The 21,113-nt window shown below is 46.9% G+C and overlaps 1 protein-coding gene across 1 annotated transcript in view; it reads right to left on the reverse strand.

Annotated features, from left to right (window-relative positions):
* Nucleotides 1-21,113, reverse strand: part of LOC123760680 (deoxynucleoside triphosphate triphosphohydrolase SAMHD1-like) — a 277,020-nt gene that overhangs the window by 131,324 nt on the left and 124,583 nt on the right. The window contains exon 5 of the mRNA XM_069328381.1: nucleotides 16,840-17,034. Coding sequence (XP_069184482.1) covers nucleotides 16,840-17,034 — 195 coding nt within the window. The remainder of the gene's footprint in view (nucleotides 1-16,839; nucleotides 17,035-21,113) is intronic.

A 21,113-nucleotide genomic window follows, 5' to 3' on the forward strand; every position in this document is an offset into this window, starting at 1 on the left:
TGAGATCCTGAGGCAGTTAAGAGCCAAAAGTGAAGCGGCAGAGCAAGGAGCCCAGAAAGGAGCTGAAAGTGGAAAGGAGGATGATGGGCAGGATGACGTGAGATCCCAGGGATCGAGTAGGAGCAGCAAGAGTAGCCGCAGTAGCAGGAGTAGCCGAAATAGGAGCTTGGAGAGATTCCAGTTAGAGCTCCAGATGCAGCAACAACGAGAGGACAAGGAGAGACAGTTCCAGCTGGAAAAGATGAAATTAGAACTCCAGATGAAAAATGAAGCAGAGAAGGAAAAAGAAAAAACCAGGCTGGAAGTAGAAAAAGAGAAAACCAGACTGGAAATAGAAAAAGAGAAAGCCCAGGTCGAAAAAGAAAAAGCCCAGGTCGAAAAAGAAAAAGAGAGAACAAAACAAATGCAGATAGAAGCGAATAGAACCTTGGCTGAGCAAAGGATTGAACATAGGTTGCCAGAGAGCACCACCCAGGTATCACACCCACCAGATGTTAGGGTTAGGGAGAAGGACATTCCCTTGTTTGTTCCCGAAGAGGCGGAGAGCTTCTTCGAGCATTTTGAAAAAGTAGCCAGCATCAAGGAGTGGCCACAGGAGGAATGGGCCCAGCTGGTCCAGTTAAGATTGACCGGTGCAGCCAGGGAGGCATACACCCAATTGTCACTGGAAGAGTGCCAGGATTATGCCACGGTAAAGAGCAGCATATTGCGCTCGTTTCAGTTAACCCCAGAAGCTTATAGGAAGCGCTTCAGAGAAATGATCAAAGTTGGAGCATGTACGTTTGCTGAGACAGCAAGGGATCTGGAAAGACGATTCCAGAAGTGGATTGAGGCTGCTGGAGTTGGATCTTACGCTGACCTGAAGCAACTGATGGTCATGGAGAAGTTCTTGGAGATGATGCATCCCGAAACAAAGTTCAAGATCCAAGAGGCAGAGATAAAGGAGGTGAAAGATGCCGCAGATAGGGCAGATATGATTACTGAAGCGTACAGGAGCTTGAGGGAGAACAGAGTGAGAAGCGAGGCGTGGCGCAGCAATTGCAGACCCAATGGAGTCTGGGGAGGAAGAAATTATGAAAGACCCAGAAGAGTCTGGGGTGAGAAAAATTTTGATAAATGGGCAGATAAAAGTAAGTACCCTAAAACTCAGAAGAGTAGGTCGCGCACTTCATCTGAAAGTGAGGATGGAGGAGCTAAACGAGAAACTAATCGTTATCCAGGGAATCAAGAGTCCAGTAAAGCTCCACAGAGTACAAGTAGTACGTCTGGCCCGAGGAACTCCAATACGAGTGGGCAGTCAGAGCTACTCTGGTACATATAGGAGAGATTTTTCACAGATGAGATGTTACAATTGTAACGGATTGGGTCACGTGATGCGAGACTGTCGGCAAGGCAAGAGAGCTGTGACCCTGGCCATGTGTGACCCCCGAGGTAAATATACTAATGTGTTCCGAGACAAACCACAGAGAGCGAACTTAGTGAACGAGAGGTATAGGCCGTTCATGAGCAAAGGTTGGATCAGTATAGGAGGCCAACCTGAGGTAGAAGTTGGTATCTTAAGAGATACCGGAGCTAATCAGAGCTTGATTACGAGAAGCCTGATTGGGAATGATCGACGATTAGCTGGCAGGATTAAGATGAAGGTATATGGGTTATTGTCTGAGAGTGACATGCCCGTATGCACTGTCCTGCTAAGGTCGGAATATGTATCGGCGGAGGTGATGTTGGGAGTGTGCCCCGACATACCTATTCCAGGAGTCCAAGTGATCCTGGGAAATGACTTGTGCGGGACAAAGGTGTTGACAAGAGTCATGGCGGAGACTGTGCCAGAGGAGTGCCCAGAAGGCCTCGGCACGAGTGGGACACCTGAGAGTGTGAACCTGACTGACATCCGAGGAGATGAGTCAGGAGACCGCCAAGCCATTGAAAACCCTGTCTCGGTAGTGACGAAGGCAGAGGTGGCCGACGAGGAAGACACTGGAGAAGGTGAGACAGTGTCGATTCAGCCGGTGGAAGATATCGACGTAGACATAGCGTGGCTGTTTGATGAAGGTCCAGCCCAGGAAAATGAAGTCTCGGTGAGGTCGAAAGTGAAGATGGCCCAGCCGAAGAAGAATCATGTGAAGAGAGCGGACCTGAGTAGAGCCCAGACTGCTGAAATTAAGGGTCGGAAGGTGAACGCAACTGTGCTGAGTAGGAATGAGGAAAGATGTGGACAGACTGAAGACGAGAGTAGAGCGTCAAGTGGTCCACGAGCACAGAGGCATATGGATAATGGAGTTAAGTTGCGGGAGATGTCAAGAGTTGACATGTTTCACAGAAAACGTGGAGGAGAGATGGTGAAGAGTAATAGCCGAGAAAATGAAAGGAGAAGAGACAGTATGTGTGGAGAGATGCTTACGAGCACACAAGGAGAGGTAAAGCGACATGTACGGTCGAGTGCTGTTAAGTGTAGTACAGTGCTCGAAGAAACCTTTAGGGAACGAAGAAGAGTTGAAGGAGAAGAAAGGGAATTGTATAAAGGTGAGAGATGTGGGAAGAGGATGATGATGCAGGCATGGATGAATAGTAGAAAGCCGAGGACTCGATGGAAGTCAAACAGGATGAGGTCTCGGATAAATGAGGAGACAAAAGGGAGGATCGTCGGTGAAGACGAGGAAGTGAAGTATGATGGCAGGAGATGAAAGTATAATGGCAGTAGATGGAAGTGTGAAGACGACAGAGGAGGTGCAGACAGTAGATGTCTGACTCTGGACGTGAAGAGAAGAAGACGAAGAAACGGAGGGTGGAGACAGTAAGTAGAGTGGACCAATGGATTGCAGGCGTCCAAGGAGGACAGCCTAGCTAAGAGGTGCCAGAGAAGTCAAATCGTTTGTGAGAAGATCATGTTTCGGGCGAGTTGTGAGCCAGATGTTGCAAGGAGCAACGAACTAATTGTAGACTCCTAAGGGGTACGTAAGCAGATCAACCGTTCGAACCAATCGGTTGAAGAGCGAGACAGTGTGGTGGCGGATGTATTATCCCGAGCTTTGCCACTGGAATAACTCTCAAAAATAAGGGGAGGGGAGTGTTATGATCTCAGCCTACAGGAGAAACGAGTCTCCCTCCTTGAGAGTTATTCATCAAGCCTGACCTGATTAGAAGGTCTAGCAAATATTGAGGTGATAATGCATATGTAAAATAGTTGCTTGGATATGTATAACAGTTTGAGATTATGGGCAATGAAGGAGAAAACAGATAAATGACTGGCTAGGAGATGTGGACATTTTGCTGGAGGCGTGAGGCTCGCTTCCGGAGGACCTTGACCTCACTTGAGTGCCAGACATCGCAGGGGAAAGCCGCGCTCCGTGAGCTCCCGCCAGAAGGGAACCCCTAGTGATATATCTCGAAGAGAAGAGAAGTGTGTAGACGTGCCAGCTGTGGAACCGAGCTGGGAACGTTGTGGTCTCAAGTCCTGGTCGACGAGCAGAGTTCAATAAGCTGCTCAGAGGCATTTTCGTGGGCTGTGTGGAGCGCCCTGACCAGACGCCGTCAGAGGGAAAGCGCCCTCGATCAGTTAATCTGTGGTAAGCACGATATACGCCAGTTCATAGTGATTGCTTGTAGTTGGTCGTGTGCCCAGCGACAGTAGCGATGTTTATTTATAAGTTAGACATGTTTTAATAAGGCAGAAAGCCTGAAATAGGAGAGTGAAAAGGGAGGAACACGGAGCGACGTCCGTCCCCTCTGAGCTCTGACTGGCGACTGAGGGAGCCCGGCTCCTGACGGAGGAAGACCCTCCCAGCGAGTGAGGACCGCCGCCTGGCGAGGTGGAGTATGGACCCGCCCAAAACGGGAGAGTCCACTCTCACTGTATGTAGAGGACAAATAGAGGTTGGAGACAAACATATTGTGTGAATTTTTGTTTATGTGTTAAAGGGGAAACATTTTTATTGGAGTGTCGATGGGTTGCAGGTTTGTCTTTGGGGAAGAAGTTGCTGAGAACTTCGAAGCCAGCCTAGATGAGGTAATTGATGAGACTCCAAGGTAGTGGAGCAGAGGACCTCGAGCTGTGAGGAGAAGAAGCAGTGAAGAGGAGTGTCACGTGCTTCTGTAGAGGTGGTGTAGCAGCGAAGAGAGCTGTGGAGGAACCTAGCAGAAGTAGTAGAGCACCATAGTTGCTCAAGGAAACTTCTTGATAGCAGCCTGGAGGAGCTGCAGAGGATCCTGGTAGTGAAGCCCGGAAGAACCTAAAGATATTAGGGTAGTGAACTTCCAGAGGTGGAAGGGAAGTACTGGTGGATTACTTATAGGGAGTTGATAGTGTTTGGTTGTCAGTGGCGTGCAAGACGCAGTGAGAGGTGAGTGATTGTTGGTATTCTGATGTCAAGGAGTGTTTTACACTGAAGTTTAGAGTTACAGTCGTAGGCTGGATTACCTACAGACGTATGCGTTCTAGGACTGATAGAGTGATCGATTGATCATTGTTGTGTATCAATGAACATTTATACTGATATGTTATTGCATTCAAATGCTGATTTTCTTGGTACACATTTATAGATACATATATGTATTCTCTTGCTGATGGTGCAACAGTGTATGTAGACTTGATCAACTTGAGGAGGTTGATAGTATCAGGTGGTGAACCAGGAGATAGGATACCACTTGATAAGCTGATGATAGAGTTCTGATGGTGTTGGAGTGCAACCTGATTGTGATATTATAGAATATAGGACTCATTATTATTATATGTGTGTATGTATCGTGTATGTGCTTTGTCCAGTAAATGTATCCCAATTTGCTGGTGTTTGCCCTTGTCCAAGTGAGGCTTCCCAGGAAGTAGTAAAGAAGGAGAGAGAGAGAGAGAAAGAACCAAGAACCACTGCTGTGGACAGGGTAGAAGGTAATACTAGTAAGTCATAGGGGATTGAGGGGATCACATCTGATAAGGAGAGAGTGGGGAGTCACAGCGGCTCGAGTGGGTGTGTGCACGTGACAACGAGGCTAAGTGTTGGAGCCGCATCCCCTAAACGTGTGACGTTGGGCCCCTCTCCAAGAGCCAGAAGCGCCAAGGGTGATCTCCTAGTATAAACACTCTACCGAGTTGTGGGTTGGGTTGTCCATAGAGAAGGATCAACGACGACAACATCAACCAACCCACAGACTATAATACTAAGCAACAGGAGACAACGAGTCTGTGTGAGGGGTGAGGTCTCAGATTGGCGAGACGTTACAAGTGGAGTCCCGCAGGGGTCAGTCCTTGGACCTATACTGTTTCTGGTATATGTAAATGATTTTCCAGAGGGTATAGATTCGTTCCTCTCAATGTTTGCCGACGATGCAAAAATTATGAGGAGGACTGAAACAGAGGATGAGAGTAGGAGGCTACAAGATGACCTAGACAGACTGAGTGAATGGTCCAATAAATGACTGTTGAAGTTCAACCCGAGTAAATGCAAAGTAATGAAACTAGGCAGTGGAAACAGGAGGCCAGACACAGGATACAGAATAGGAGATGAAGTACTTAATGAAACAGTCAGAGAGAAAGATCTAGGAGTTGATATCACACCAAACCTGTCTCCTGAAGCCCACATAAAGAGAATAACGTCTGCGGCATATGCGAGGTTGGCTAACATTAGAACAGCGTTCAGGAACCTGTGTAAGGAATTATTCAGAATCTTGTACACCACATATGTAAGACCAATCCTGAAGTATGCGGCCCCAGCATGGAGCCCGTACCTTGTCAAGCACAAGACGAAGCTGGAAAAAGTCCAAAGGTATGCTACTAGACTAGTCCCAGAACTAAGAGGCATGAGTTATGAGGAAAGGCTGCGGGAAATGCACTTTACGACACTGGAAGACAGGAGAGTAAGGGGGGACATGATCACAACCTACAAAATCCTCAGGGGAATCGACTGGGTAAACAAGGATAAACTATTCAACACTGGCGGGACGCGAACAAGGGGACACAGGTGGAAGCTGAGTACCCAAATGAGAAACAGAGACATTAGAAAGAACTTTTTCAGTGTCAGAGTAGTTAGTAAGTGGAATGCACTAGGAGGTGATGTGGTGGAGGCCGACTCCATACACAGTTTCAAATGTAGATATGACAGAGCCCAGTAGGCTCAGGAATCTGTACATCAGTTGATTGACGGTTGAGAGGCGGGACCAAAGAGCCAGAGCTCAACCCCCGCAAACACAATTAGGTGAGTACACACACACACTTGTAACACACAGAAATATGCTTATAAAAAAGATTAACACTTTTGTGGCAAGGCAATAAGTCCCCCAAACACTCATACTCCACACTCCTCTCTTACTCCTATCCCACTAACTCAAAACATCCCCCCCCCCAACTCCCACTCCCCCAACAACTGACCTGAAGTGACCATCTCCGCCCCCTCCCCGCCCTCCCAGTTTCCGACGCATCCCCCTCCATATAAATACACACACAAATACACACGCGCGCACTCGCACTTCCCCACCTCTCTCTCCATCTCTAGATCCCCCACCTTTCTCTCTCTCTCTCTCTTTTTTTTTTTTAAACTAAGACTAGGATTCATAAGGGATGCCTAATGACATACCTAGTGAAACTGCAAGCAAGAGCTGTTATCCTACCTCAGCTCATCTGAAGCCTACACCTAGAAACTCATTTATTTCATAAGAGTATACTTTGAAACTAACACATTGGGAACTATCATATATTTAACTTATGTAAGCTAAGTTGAAACCTACTCCTAGATGCCCATTTATTTTATGAGCGTGTTATTATTTGCTTTAGAAGGAGTAGCCTTTATTCATTAAAAAACATTAAGTAACAATCATATAAGGAACAGGACGAGCTTGTAGCCAGCTGTGTGCCAGAGTCTTCATGTGAACAGTTGACCTGTTCTCCCGTGTATCAATCTGTTGAGCGAACAAGTTCCAGATGCGAGTAAGCCTCGGAAGGAATGAACGCTGATGGAGTGATGTTCTTGAGAATGGCACTTCAAGCATGAGACTGTTTAAGGTTGAGAGCCTAGTGTTACGAGTGGGAACTACTGGTACTCCACGGAGTTGGGCCAAGTGCAGAACTTTGAGGATGTTGGCCTTGTACATAACAGTAAGACCAACAACGTCCCGACGGTGTTGCAGGCTCTCATGTTCAGACCGTTCCCACCAGACTTGGTCAAGACTAGAGATAAGCCTTCTAGCCCGTTTCTCTACTTTGTCCAACAGTCTGACGAAAGATGGGGGGCAGGCAATCCAGGAAAGGGGTGCATACTCAAGATGGGAGCGAACTTATGCTTCATATAAGGTTTTGCATCCCTTGCTGTCAAGAAGATATGAGATGCGCCGTAGTGCTGTAAGTTTCCTGGCTGCCTTTTTAGCTAGGTTTAGCACATGGCTCTTCATTGTCATTGAAGAGTCGAACTTCATTCCCAAGATGTCAAATTCTTCTGTGAACTCTAGGGATTTACCACCCATTTGCAGTTCTGTCCGATTCGCCATGTGCAGTCTAGTTATCATCATCGCTTGAGTCTTCTCAGCCGCAAATGTGACCTGCCATCTCCTACCCCAGGTAGAAATTGCTGAAAGTTTGTGATTAATGATTCTTGCAGCAGTTAGCATTTCCTCCTTTCTGTATGTAAAGGTTAGAGTACAGTCATCAGCATAGGTTTGAGCTTCAGGAATGAGATGAAGAAGATCTCTCTCTCTCTCTCTCTCTCTCTCTCTCTCTCTCTCTCTCTCTCTCTCTCTCTCTCTCTCTCTCTCTCTCTCTCTCTCTCTCTCTCTCTCTCTTTCTCTCTCTTTCTCTCTCTCTCTCTCTCTCTCTTTCTCTCTTACTCCCCACCCTCTCTTGCTCAAAGGGGATCAAACTGGCTGACAAAATCACGTCAGACAACCTCTCCAATATTGGAATCCTTATGGGATCAGATGTCTACCATAAGTTTATCAAAGGAAAGGATGAAAAACGGGGAATGAACCTGTTGCCATCTGCAAGTGGTTATTTGCTAACAGGCCCAGTATTACGACTGAAGCAACCCATACCTGTAGACTCCCAACATGCCCAACATGCCAGCCCAGTAATATTTGCATGACTAGGAGAACAGTCTCCACTACAATTCAGAGACATGTCCGAGGATGAGCTTGATCCCCCTGTACATAAATTATGGGACCTGGCAACTCTCGGCATTGTCCCTGAACAACCTAGCCCAGATGACGACTGGACTTACAAACAATACCTGAACTCAGTTATCTACAGAGATAATCGACTTGAGAATGGTCCAGAACGGACCGAAACGTTGTCGTCCCTTCACCTTCTAGTGTGTGGTCTGGTCAATCTACAGAGATAATCAATACTGGGCCAGGTTACCATGGAAGCTGAATCACCCTCAGCTACCCGTCAACCATTTAATGGCACAAAACTAGTTAAGATCACAGGTGTTGCGCTTACAAAGACATCCTGAGAACTTGAAAATGTACCATATGAAATAATACAGAAGCAACTCGATGATAGATTTATTGAAGTTGTCACAAATGATAACCCAAAGGAAGGGCACTACCTGCCACATCTTCCTAAGAACTAAGAACTAACTCAGAAGAAAAATAATCAAATAAAAAAATATAATATTAAAGTTAATTAAAAAATAAAGTAATTTTGTAATAATTCATCAAAGAAAAAGAATAAAAACTGCTAGGATTTTCCCACATTGTTCTAAGGTGAAGACCTCCTGAAATTTCTTATTCAGTTCCTCACACACTTCCTTGTCGTTTGTAGTGAATCCTTCTGCCCCTATCCTTAATTTCATTACCTGTTCCTTTACTGTTGTTTTTCTCCTGATGTGGCTGGGCAGCAATTTAGGCTGAGTCTTTGCCTGGCTTACGATGTCATTTTCGTATATGTCTTCCTGCCTCTCTTCTCATCCTGACATATTCATTCCTGGCAATCTGGTATCTTTCTCTGCTCTCAAGTGTCCTGTTATTCTTATAGTTTCTCCACGCCCTTTTACTTTGCTGCTTAGCTAGCCATGGGTTTCTCATCTGATTAAACCATGGGTTTCTCATCTTCATTTCATTGTTTTCCTTTTGGACTGGGAAAAACGTGTTTGCTGCTTCCTTGCACTTCTGCGTGATGCAGTCCATCATGTCTTGGGCCGTCTTTCCCCTGAGCTCTGTTTCCTATGTTATATCTGTTAGAAATTTTCTTATATCCACATAGTTTCCCTTTCGGAATGCCAGCCTTTTGTTTTCAGTACCCCTCCTTCGAGTTCAATAACCCTTCTTCAACTAAGTACTCAAACGTCAGTTCACTGTGGTCGCTCATTCCTACTGGGTCCTCAAAACCGATTTCTCTTATGTCGGAGTCGTTAACAGTAAAGACTAAGTCGAGTTTCGCTGGTTCATTGTTTCCTCTCATCCTTGTGGGTTCCCTGACATGCTGGCTTAAAAAGTTTCTAGTCACCAGCTACAATAGTTTGGCTCTCCATGTATCCTCGCCTCCAGCCGGTTCCTTGTTCTCCCAGTCTATCATTCTGTGATTGAAGTCCCACATGATGAGCAGATGGGATCTATTTCTACAGGCAGCAGAGGCTGCCCTCTCAATTTATAGTGTTAACTGCCATGTTGTTGTTGTCATACTCTTGACTGGGTCTTCTGTCATTTGGTGGAGGGTTATATATATATATATACCACTAATACTACTATTCTTTTTCCTCCCATTGTCATGGTGCCTGTTATGTAGTCTCTGAATTCCTCACAGCCCGGGATGGCCATCTCCTTGAAACTCCATTCCTTTCTCATTAGTAGGGCCACTCTGCCTCCTCCGTTACCTTCCCTCTTTTTCCTTATTACTGTGTACTCCTGGGGAAACATGGCATTCGTTATGATTCCTGAGAGTTTTGTTTCAGTGAGTCCGGTTACATCTTGATTCACTTCTTGTGCCCTTTCAATTAGTTCACTTGCCTTGCTTGTAATCCCATCCCATCTATGTTCGAGTACATTACCCTGAAGCTGACTCCTCCCTCTTCTGCCCTTCCTCTGGGGGGGGGGGAGGGGGACCTGTGGGACCTGGGGTGTGCAGGGGCTGGGAGGATCTGGTACGAGAAGACTGGTGGAGGAGGAAGGGCTTGGGGGGAAAGGGAGAGGGTTGGGGGGTGAGAGGGGGAGGGTTGGGGTGTGTGGGAGGTGGAGAGGCATGGGGGAGAAGGGGGGACTTGGGAGGATGGGGAGAAAGGGGGGCAGAAGAGGGAGAAGGGCTTGGGGGGCGTGGGGAGGAAAGGGAGGAGTGAGGGAGAAGGGAGGGTTTATGGAAGTGGTGGCTGAAGGAAAGGCTTAGGGGGGGGGGAGAGTGATGGGGCTAAGGGGGGTGGGGGAGAATGGAGGGCTTGGGGGTGGTGGAGACGGAAGGGCATGTGGGAGAAGGGTGGGGTTGGGAGATAGGGGAGAAGGGAGGTCCTGGGGAGAGGGGTGAGTGGGGGGAGGGGGGGTGAGAGGGGAGGAGGGGGTGGGTGGGGGGAGGGGGTGGGTGGGGGGAGGGGGTGGGTGGGGGGGAGGGTGCCGTAGGTAGGAACTTGGTGGGGGGCTGTCAGGGGATGGGGCAGGTACGGTGTCTATTGGGTAGAATGTGGGGATGGTGCTCCACTCCCTGTGGCTGTTGAACTGTTTGAGGAGGGTTCCCCACTCCCCTCTGGGATTGTAGGGTTCGGGGTTGTGGTTGTCTGATTCCTTTCTCTCTCCCTGCACTCTCTTCTCACGTCTGCTGCCCTCACTCTATTCCTGCAGAGGTATATTGTCATATACCTCTGCAGGAATACTTTTTTGAACTTCTGTACATTTTCTAGACCGCTCTTCCTTGCTAACAGATCCTCTTTCATGTTCTCGCTCATGAATACCACCTTTATCAATCGGTCTCTTTCCTTGTTGTATTTTCCAAGCCTGAAAACCTTTTCAACATTTTGGTCAGCCCTCACCATCTGTACCTCTTTAAGGATCTCGGTAACTCTGTTATTGTCCTTGTCTCTTTGCTCCTTTGGGCTGGTCCCTGTTTGCTCCCTAATGCCTGCTACTACTACTACTACTCTTTTTCTCTCTATCAGCAGCTAGTACATCTAGCTGCTTCCTGAGAAGAAGCCACTTCCATGGCAACTTCCCTTACTGTAGACATAGCTTCAAGGTTCTTTTTAAACAATTCCTTAAATGAGGGTTGTATTGTAAGATTCCCATGAACAGGAACATTACCATCTTCCTGCGGGATGGTTTGCATCTGGGCCTGGGTAGGATTTTCTTTCAGGCTTTTTATTTCATCCTTTGCTATCTTCAGCTTATCCTGAGGATGAGCTGAAGGTTATGTAGGAGACAGTTGGATACTGTCTCCTTCATAACCCTCAGTCCTTCCCTGAATTCACTCTACATGTGTTAGATTGCATCCCTAAACCAAGCTTCCTTGTCCCTCCCCTTCCTCTGAGCTTATTCCTGCCGTGGTTGTCCTCCTGCGTTTGTCACCCCGAGTTTGTCTCCTTGACATGTTTTTCCCTATGAGAGAGAGAGTGAGAGAGGGAGTGAGAGAGTGAGAGAGTGAGAGAGAGAGAGAGAGAGTGAGAGAGAGAGAGAAAGAGAGTGAGAGAGGGAGTGAGAGAGTGAGAGAGAGAGAGAGAGAGTGAGAGAGAGAGAGAGAGAGAGAGAGAGAGAGAGAGAGAGAGAGAGAGAGTGAGAGAGGGAGTGAGAGAGAGTGAGAGAGAGAGAGAGAGAGAGAGAGTGAGAGAGAGAGAGAGAGAGAGAGAGAGAGAGAGAGAGAGAGAGAGAGAGAGAGAGAGAGAGAGAGAGAGAGAGAGAGAGTGAGAGAGGGAGTGAGAGAGAGTGAGAGAAAGGGGAGAGAAAGAAAGGGGAGAGAGAGTGAGAGAGAGAGAGAGAGAGAGAGAGAGAGAGAGAGAGAGAGAGAGAGAGTGAGAGAGGGAGTGAGAGAGAGAGAGAGAGAGAGAGAGAGAGAGAGAGAGAGAGAGAGAGAGAGAGAGAGAGAGAGAGAGAGAGAGAGAGAGAGAGAGAGAGAGAGAGAGAAGGGAGAGAGAGAGAGAGAGAGAGAGAGAGAGAGAGAGAGAGAGAGAGAGAGAGAGAGAGAGAGAGAGAGAGAGAGAGAGAGAGAGAGAGAGAGGAGAGAGAGAGAGGAGAGAGAGAGAGAGAGAGAGAGAGAGAGAGAGAGAGAGAGAGAGAGAGAGAGAGAGAGAGAGAGAGAGAGAGAGAGAGAGAGAGAGAGAGAGAGAGAGAGAGAGAGAGAAGGGAGAGAGAGGAGAGAGAGAGAGAGAGAGAGAGAGAGAGAGAGAGAGAGAGAGAGAGAGAGAGAGAGAGAGAGAGAGAGAGAGAAGGGAGAGAGAGAGAGAGAGAGAGAGAGAGAGAGAGAGAGAGAGAGAGAGAGAGAGAGAGAGAGAGAGAGAGAGAGAGAGAGAGAGAGAGGGGGGGCAGGGGGTGTTTGTGCGTACTCACCTAGTTGTGTATGCGTGGGTTGAGCTCTGGCTCTTTGATCCCGCCTCTCAACCGTCAGTCAACTGATGTACAGATTCCTGAGCCTACTGGGCTCTGTCATATCTACATTTGAAACTGTGTAAGGAGTCAGCCTCCACCACATCACTTCCTAGTGCATTCCATTTACTAACTACTCTGACACTGTAAAAGTTCTTTCTAATGTCTCTGTGGCTCATTTGGGTACTCAGCTTCCACCTGTGTCCCCTTGTGCGTGTGGCACCCGTGTTAAATAATCCATCCTTCTCCACCCTGTCAATACCCCTGAGAATTTTGTATGTGGTGATCATGTCTCCCCTAGCTCTTCTGTCTTTCAGCGACGTGAGGTGCAGTTCACGTAGTCTGTCCTCATAACTCATGCCTCTTAGTTCTGGCACTAACCTAGGAGCATACCTCTGAACTTTTTCCAGCTTCGTCTTGTGCTTGACTAGGTACAGACTCCATGCTGGGGCTGCATACTCCAGGATTGGCCTTACATATGTGGTATACAAGGTTCTGAAGGATTCCTTACACAGGTTTCTGAAAGCAGTTCTGATGTTAGCCAGCCTCGCATAGGCCGCTGATGTTATTCTTTTGATGTGGGCGTGATATCAACTCCCAGATCTTTCTCTCTGTCCGTTTCGTGTAGGACTTCATCTCCCATTCGGTATCCAGTGACTGGCCTCCTAGTTCCTCCTCCTAGTTTCATTACCTTACATTTACTTGGGTTGAACTTTAGTAGCCATTTGTCAGACCATTCCTTCAGATTGTCTAGGTCATCTTGTAACCTCATACTATCCTCCTCTGACCTGATCCTCCTCATAATTTTCGCGTCATCAGCAAACATCGAGAGGAATGAGTCAGTTCCTTCTGGAAGATCATTTACATATATCAGAAACAGTATAGGTCCAAGGACTGATCCCTGTGGGACTCCACTGGTGACTCCCCGCCACTCCGAGACCTCACCTCTCACGGTGACTCGCTGTGTCCTGTTGCTTAGGTACTCTCTTATCCAGTGGAGTACCTTCCCTTTCACTCCTGCCTGCATCTCCAGTTTGTGCACTAGTCTCTTATGTGGTACTGTGTCAAAAGCTTTCTGGAAGTCCAGAAATATGCAGTCTGCCCAGCCCTCTCTCTCTTGTCTGATTTTTGTTGCCTGGTCATAGAACTCAATTAATCCTGTTAGGCATGATTTGCCATCTCTGAACCCATGTTGATGTTGTGTTACAAAGTTCTTTTGCTCCAGATGTTCCACTAGCTTTTTTTCGCACAATCTTTTCCACCATCTTGCATGGAATGCAAGTTAGGGACACTGGCATGTAGTTCAGTGCCTCCTGCCTATCACCCCTTCTTATATATTGAGACTACATTGGCCGTCTTCCAAATTTTTGGCAGTTCGCCTGTTATCAGTGACTTGTACACTATGGAGAGTGGTAGGCACAGAGCCTCTGCTCCTTCCTTCAGGATCCATGGTGAGATTCCATCCGGGCCTTTGTCACGTCCAAATCTAGCAGATGCTTCTTCACCTCTCCACTGGTAATCTCAAACTCCTCTAGTGGTGTCTGGGTTGGTGTTCCCTCTCTTATCTCTGGAACTTCTCCTTGCTCGGTGAATACTTCCTGGAATTTCTTATTGAGTTCCTCGCACACTTCCTTGTCGTTTGTAGTGAATCTTTCTGCCCCTATCCTCAGTTTCATTACCTGTTCCTTCACTGTTGTTTTCCTCCTGATGTGGCTATGCAGCAGTTTGGGTTGAGTCTTTGCCTTGCTCGCTATGTCATTTTCATATTGCCTCTCTACCTCTCTTCTCACCCTGACGTATTCATTCCTGGCGCTCTGGTATCTTTCTCTGCTCTATAGTGTTCTGTTGTTTCTATAGTTTCTCCATGCCCTTTTACTTAGCTGCTTTGCTAGCTTGCAACTCTGATTAAACCGTGGGTTTCTCATTTCCATTTCATTTTTTTCCTTTTGGACTGGGACGTACTTGTCTGCTGCCTCCTTACACTTCTGTGTGATGTAGTCCATCATGTCTTGAACCGTCTTTCCTCTGAGCTCTGTTTCCCAAGCTATTTCAGTTAGGAGTTTTCTCATCTCCTCATAGTTTCCTTTCTGGAATGCCGGCCTCTTGTTTTCTGGTCCCTTCCTTGAGTACATTAATCCTTCTTCGACCAGATATTCAAACAACAGTACACTGTGATCACTCATACCCACGGGGGCTTCAAGACCGATTTCCCTTATGTCTGAATCGTTCAGAGTGAATTCTAGGTCGAGTCTTGCTGGTTCATCATTGCCTCTCATTCTCGTGGGACCCTTGACATGCTGACTTAAAAAGTTTCTAGTCGTCACCTCTAGCAGCTTCGCTCTCCATGTTTGCTCACCTCCAAGTGGTTCTCTGTTTTCCCAGTCTATCCTTCCATGATTAAAGTCCTCCATGATGAGCAGATGGGATCGGTTTCTACAGGCAGCAGCGGCTGCTCTCTCAATGATAATATTAATTGCCATGTTGTTTCTGTCATACTCTTGCCTGGGTCTTCTTTCATTTGGTGGTGGGTTATATATCACTGCTACTACTACTCTTGGTCCTCCCATCGTCATGGTGCCTGTGATGAAGTCTCTGAACCCTTCACAGTCCGGAACAACCATCTCCTCGAAACTCCATTCCTTTCTCATCAGTAGAGCCACTCCGCCTTCTCCCCTTCCTTCCCTCTCTTTCCTTATTACAGTGTAGTCCTGGGGAAACACCGCATTCGTTATGATTCCTGAGAGTTTTGTTTCTGTGAGTCCAATTACATCTGGGTTTGCTTCTTGTGTTCTTTCCCTAAGTTCACTGGCCTTGTTTATAATCCCAACTGTGTTCGTGTACATGACCTTGAAGCTGACTCTCTTCTGTCCATTCTCAGTTTCTGTTGATTCCACTGGAGTTGGGGGGCAAGGGATGTCTGGGATGGGTGAGCCTAGGATGGGGGACCTGGGAGGTCTGGGGTGTGAGAGGGCTGGGAAGGTCTGGAACAGGGGGGCTAGGGGGGGGGGCTGTCGTGAAGTGGCTGAGGGGGTCCGGGGTTGGGGATTAGTTGGGTCATGTGATGGGGGAGCTGGAGGGGCATGTGGTGGGAGGTTACGGGTTGGGGTATGCAGGGTAGACTGGGGTGGGTTGACTGGGAGGTCAGGGGTTGGCAAGGGGAGGGGAGCCTGGGAAGGGGGGCCGGGAGGGAGGGGGGTGGGGTAGGGAGGAGAACTTGGGATGGGGAAACTGGGAAGGGCACGGGGTGCAGGAACAGTGAAGGTCTGGGGTAGGGGCTGGGGGAGAAAACGAGCATGGGGGGAACATGGGGGGTCTGGGATCGGGGAACATGGGGGGCATGGTCTGAAGGGGGACTTTACTGTCTGGGGAGGTGCAGGCGATTGGTGGGAGATGGCTGAGGGGTTGGTTGGTGGGAGGCTTCTGTTACAATCCTCCCTCGGGATGCTGGTCTGCTGGTGGGGGGATTCCCACTCCCTTCTGAGGTTCCTGGAGACACGGAGCTAAGTCCTGTGGCTCCCATATCCCTACCCCTTTCTCTGCATCTCCTTCTTGTTTCTGCAGCCTTCCTTCTCTCCTCCCTTGTCATGTCCCGTTGCAAAAAGACGTCCTCGTATCTCCCTAACCTCACAAGTCTGGTCTTCCTGGATAGGATTTTCTCCCTTGTTGCCTGCGTGTGCGTGCTTTCGTGCGTGTGCCTTTGTAGGGGGGGAAATGCGTGGGAAACTGGGGGGTGGGAGGGGGCAGAGATGGTCACTTCAGGTCAGGTGGTCAGATGTGTGTGTGTGTGTGTGTGTGTGTTTACTAGTTGTGTTTACTAGTTGTGTTTTTGCGGGGGTTGAGCTTTGCTCTTTCGGCCCGCCTCTCAACTGTCAGTCAACTGTTTACTAACTACTAACTTACTAACTACTTTTTTTTTTTTCCCCACACCACACACACACACACACCCCAGGAAGCAGCCCGTGACAGCTGACTAACTCCCAGGTACCTATTTACTGCTAGGTAACAGGGGCACTTAGGGTGAAAGAAACTTTGCCCATTTGTTTCTGCCTCGTGTGGGAATCGAACCCGCGCCACAGAATTACGAGTCCTGCGCGCTATCCACCAGGCTACGAGGCCCCTGGAGTGTGTGTATGTGTATGTGTGTGTGTGTGTATGTGTGTGTGTGTGTGTGTGTGTGTGTGTGTGTGTGTGTGTGTGTGTGTGTGTGTGTGTGTGTGTGTGTGTGTGAGTGTGTGTGTGTCTGTGTGTGTCTGTGTGTGTGTGTGTGTGTGTGTGTGTGTGTGTGTGTGTGTGTGTGTGCGTGTGCATGCGTGCGTGCGTGCATGCCTGCGTGTGTGTAAGGCTCAAATATATACATTGACTTACCTCATAGAAGAAAGACATGTTTCTTCTTTTTCTATCCGGGTCATCTGATTTCTTTTGCTCCTGCTCGTCCTTCCTGCGTGGGTCAATAAGTTCCGTGATGAAATCTATGTCATTTTTTTTCAAACCCTCACTTTCAAACGTTTTCTTCATGCTATTATATATGTCCTCAAATATATGCACTGACATGTTTTCATGCTGCAAATACACAAACACAGGCATTAATATTAAAACAAACAGGGAAAAGGCAACTATTTTTCAACAGGTATTTAAAAACCTTTCCATTCATATATGGAACGCTTAAATTTTAATGAACACAATATATTTTAATTTTGATCATTTAACATTAATTATAGGGACAGGGCCATTAATATATTGACGACTGCAAGAGAATGGTTTCTCAAGATTTCTCTACAACTGACTTGAGTGGCATCCAGCAGTGCAGAGTGCGTCATGCATGCAACTAGTTTGCATTTGGTGACAATGTGAGATCGAGGTCACTTAGAGATGTTAGTATTAGTGTCAGTGAGTGACTCACTGACCTAGAGTAAACTAAGGAGAGTGCTGCTGCCTAAGTGCTTTTTCATGACTTTACTTCAGACACCTGTCAGAGGTAGAACAACTTAGTTTCCGCCACCACCTCCACCGCCACTTAGTGTCCTGTCACTCGAATCTTCGACGTGCGTGTAGCCGTCAACCACCGCCAGGGCTTGTTTACCATTCTACGTGACGTCACTGCCTGCTCCACCCACTCGCCTCCTCATGCGCTCTGTAGTTCAACCCGTTCTCGCACTTTCTTACAGTCAATATTGACTTATTAAATACGTGTATATGTGACATACTAAACATACTAGTTTACCTTGAAAAGCTTCATAGAAAACACCGACCTTACCTATCCTTCTTAGTATGTTAAGATAAGCATCTTATTGCTTCGTAATGTGTGTAAGGAGACTTGCCCACACGTCTCGCCCTGTTACAGGTTATTCATGCCCGTGCCATCTCATGGCTGACTTAATCTTCATCAATCATCAATCAATCTCGCCCTGCCTGGGATGTGTGGTTCCCACCCTGTACCCAGTGTGGTTCTGGGGAGTCTGTCTTGTGGGGAATTGACCTGTGAGATTTATATTTATTTAATTTATATTAATTTATATAGTAATTTATATTTTACGTTAATTTTTATTTTCGATAGTAAACTGTTTGTTGTTTGAAGTGGACTTTTGTAAATTCTTGTAAATTCCCCCAAATCGATTTCCTTACACATTCAGTGGGGTTTATGGATTGTATGTAGTCAACAATATAAGTTACTGTTTAATAGACATTCTCTATAATATTAGATTACATATTTAACTTGAATTAACTACAGCTTATCTTGTATATAGTGGGCCTTGTCCACCAGAACAAGGATGATCACACCACATAGTGCTCGTGGCTGAGGCTGCATCAACACCATGTACTGGTGAACTAGGTAACTAGTGTTAATTCTTGTTCCTCTTCTGTTCCACCTGTCCAAGGGCACTCACAAATAATAGCAGTAATCCTAATATGACAGCTATATCAGGGGAAATAAAGTATATTGATTATGAGATAAGGACCAAGAAATATTTACCTTGGTTTTGTGTCTCGTTCACGCGCTAATCTGTTCACTCTATAACTAACTATAACATTTCTGATCAAGAATGAAACAGGTAATAAGCGAGTTTCGGAAAGAACATCTCCCTTATTGTAGACGATGCGCGCTGATAACGAGAACACGTAATCCCGTAACACTGGTGTCCAAGGGAAATTTCTGTGGAACTCGAAGTGAACTCCACTCGAGACTTTGTTGATAAATTTAATGGCTGCCTAAGGTCACCCTCCCCCTGACGCACCCCTTGTTCTCCAGATGGCACAAGTGGTTCGAGGGTCTACATTTACTCGATTTTGGTACTGATAATTAAGTTGAATTCAAGTGGAATGTTTTTATGATGATTTTATGATTTTTTTTATTTTATGATTTTATTTTTACAGTTCAAAGACTTCTGTATTATGAACGTTTCTCATTAATATAACTGGTGATTCTAATTGCGACATGTGGAAATGATATCCCCTTTTCTATTTGAGGAAATTTCCACTGTGTTTCATTTTCTATATGTTAATTTGAAAGTTGGTAAATAGTGTTGGTTTTCCGACCTGTGTTATTTACCTGCACGTGTGTGAGTATGAGATAATACTTGCGGTCAATGTACGTCTCCGGCACGTACCTCACCATGTCAAGCACGGTCATGTCAGGGAAGCCTGCAGTCCTACTACGTTACCACGTGGTTCAAGAGTGTGAAGTTCCACGTGGTTCAAGAGTGTGAGTTTCCACGTTGTTCAAGAGTGTGAGTTTCCACGTGGTTCAAGAGTGTGAGTTACCACGTGGTTCAAGAGTGTGAGTTACCAGGTGGTACAAGAGCGCATGTTACCACGTGGTACAAGAGTGTGAGTTACCACGTGGTTCAAGAGTGTGAGTTACCAGGTGGTACAAGAGCGCATGTTACCACGTGGTACAAGAGTGTGAAGTTCCACGTGGTACAAGAGTGTGAGTTTCCACGTGGTACAAGAGTGTGTTACCACGTGGTACAAGAGTGTGTTTCCACGTGGTACAAGAGTGTGAGTTTCCACGTGGTACAAGAGCGCATGTTACCACGTGGTAAAAGAGTGAGTTACCACGTGGTACAAGAGTGTGTGTTAACACGTGGTACAAGAGTGTGTTACCACGTGGTACAAGAGTGTGTTACCACGTGGTACAAGAGTGTGAGTTTCCACGTGGTACAAGAGTGTGTGTTTCCACGTGGTACAATAGTGTGTTACCACGTGGTACAAGAGCGTGAGTTACCACGTGGTACAAGAGCGTGAGTTACCACGTGGTACAAGAGTGTGAGTTTCCACGTGGTAAAAGAGTGTGTGTTTCCACGTGGTACAAGAGCGTGTGTTACCACGTGGTACAAGAGCGTGAGTTACCACGTGGTACAAGAGCGTGAGTTACCACGTGGTACAAGAGCGTGTGTTACCACGTGGTACAAGAGCGTGTGTTACCACGTGGTACAAGAGTGTGAGTTACCACGTGGTACAAGAGCGTGAGTTACCACGTGGTACAAGAGCGTGTGTTACCACGTGGTACAAGAGTGTGAGTTACCACGTGGTACAAGAGCGTGAGTTACCACGTGGTACAAGAGCGTGTGTTACCACGTGGTACAAGAGCGTGTGTTACCACGTGGTACAAGAGCGTGTGTTACCACGTGGTACAAGAGCGTGTGTTACCACGTGGTACAAGAGTGTGAGTTACCACGTGGTACAAGAGCGTGAGTTACCACGTGGTACAAGAGCGTGTGTTACCACGTGGTACAAGAGCGTGTGTTACCACGTGGTACAAGAGCGTGTATTACCACGTGGTACAAGAGCGTGTGTTACCACGTGGTACAAGAGCGTGTTACCACGTGGTACAAGAGCGTGTGTTACCACGTGGTACAAGAGCGTGTGTTACCAAGTGGTACAAGAGCGTGTTACCACGTGGTACAAGAGCGTGTGTTACCACGTGGTACAAGAGCGTGTGTTACCACGTGGTACAAGAGCGTGTTACCACGTGGTACAAGAGCAGAAGTACACTTACGTCGCATCAGGCTTGGATACCCATGTGCATGGGAAATAGGCTTACAGGTTCCGGAAGATGAGAGGAAATGTCAGCACTGTGGAGAAATGCCCGACAGACCACTGGAACATTATCTAACACGGAACACAGTTACAGTCACAACAGACGACTGGAATATTATCTGACACAGTGCACAGTTACATTCCAACTAAGATTTAAACCAAGATTCAACAGAACAGAAGAAGTTGTTAAACCCTTTGAGCATAATCCTACTGAAGCTACGATACGAGTCAGAAATACTCATACTCCGCCCAAGTAAAACCTGTAACAAAAAACACGTAACACTTAGTGGGCCAGCCAGATGCTCAGGGCTCGCGCACTAACCACAACCTTCATCGCTGTAACCATCTATACTAAACACAACTCTCAGAACTGTAACTATCTCCATTAAACACGACCTTCATCACTGTAACCAGCTACACTAAATGTTGGAAATTCTGACACTAACCTTCTAACATTACTGACCGCCATAAGATTTTGCCAATTTACATTAGCTATAAAAAGACAACAGAGAATGGGAAAGGCCGGTACAATCAGATTTCGTCACATAATTCAGCTAACTAATGTTCTTTTAAACATCTTCCAGTTTCAGAACTGGCAACAC

The sequence above is a fragment of the Procambarus clarkii genome, chromosome 21 (genome assembly GCF_040958095.1).
Source record: "Procambarus clarkii isolate CNS0578487 chromosome 21, FALCON_Pclarkii_2.0, whole genome shotgun sequence".
Classification (NCBI taxonomy): domain Eukaryota; kingdom Metazoa; phylum Arthropoda; class Malacostraca; order Decapoda; family Cambaridae; genus Procambarus; species Procambarus clarkii.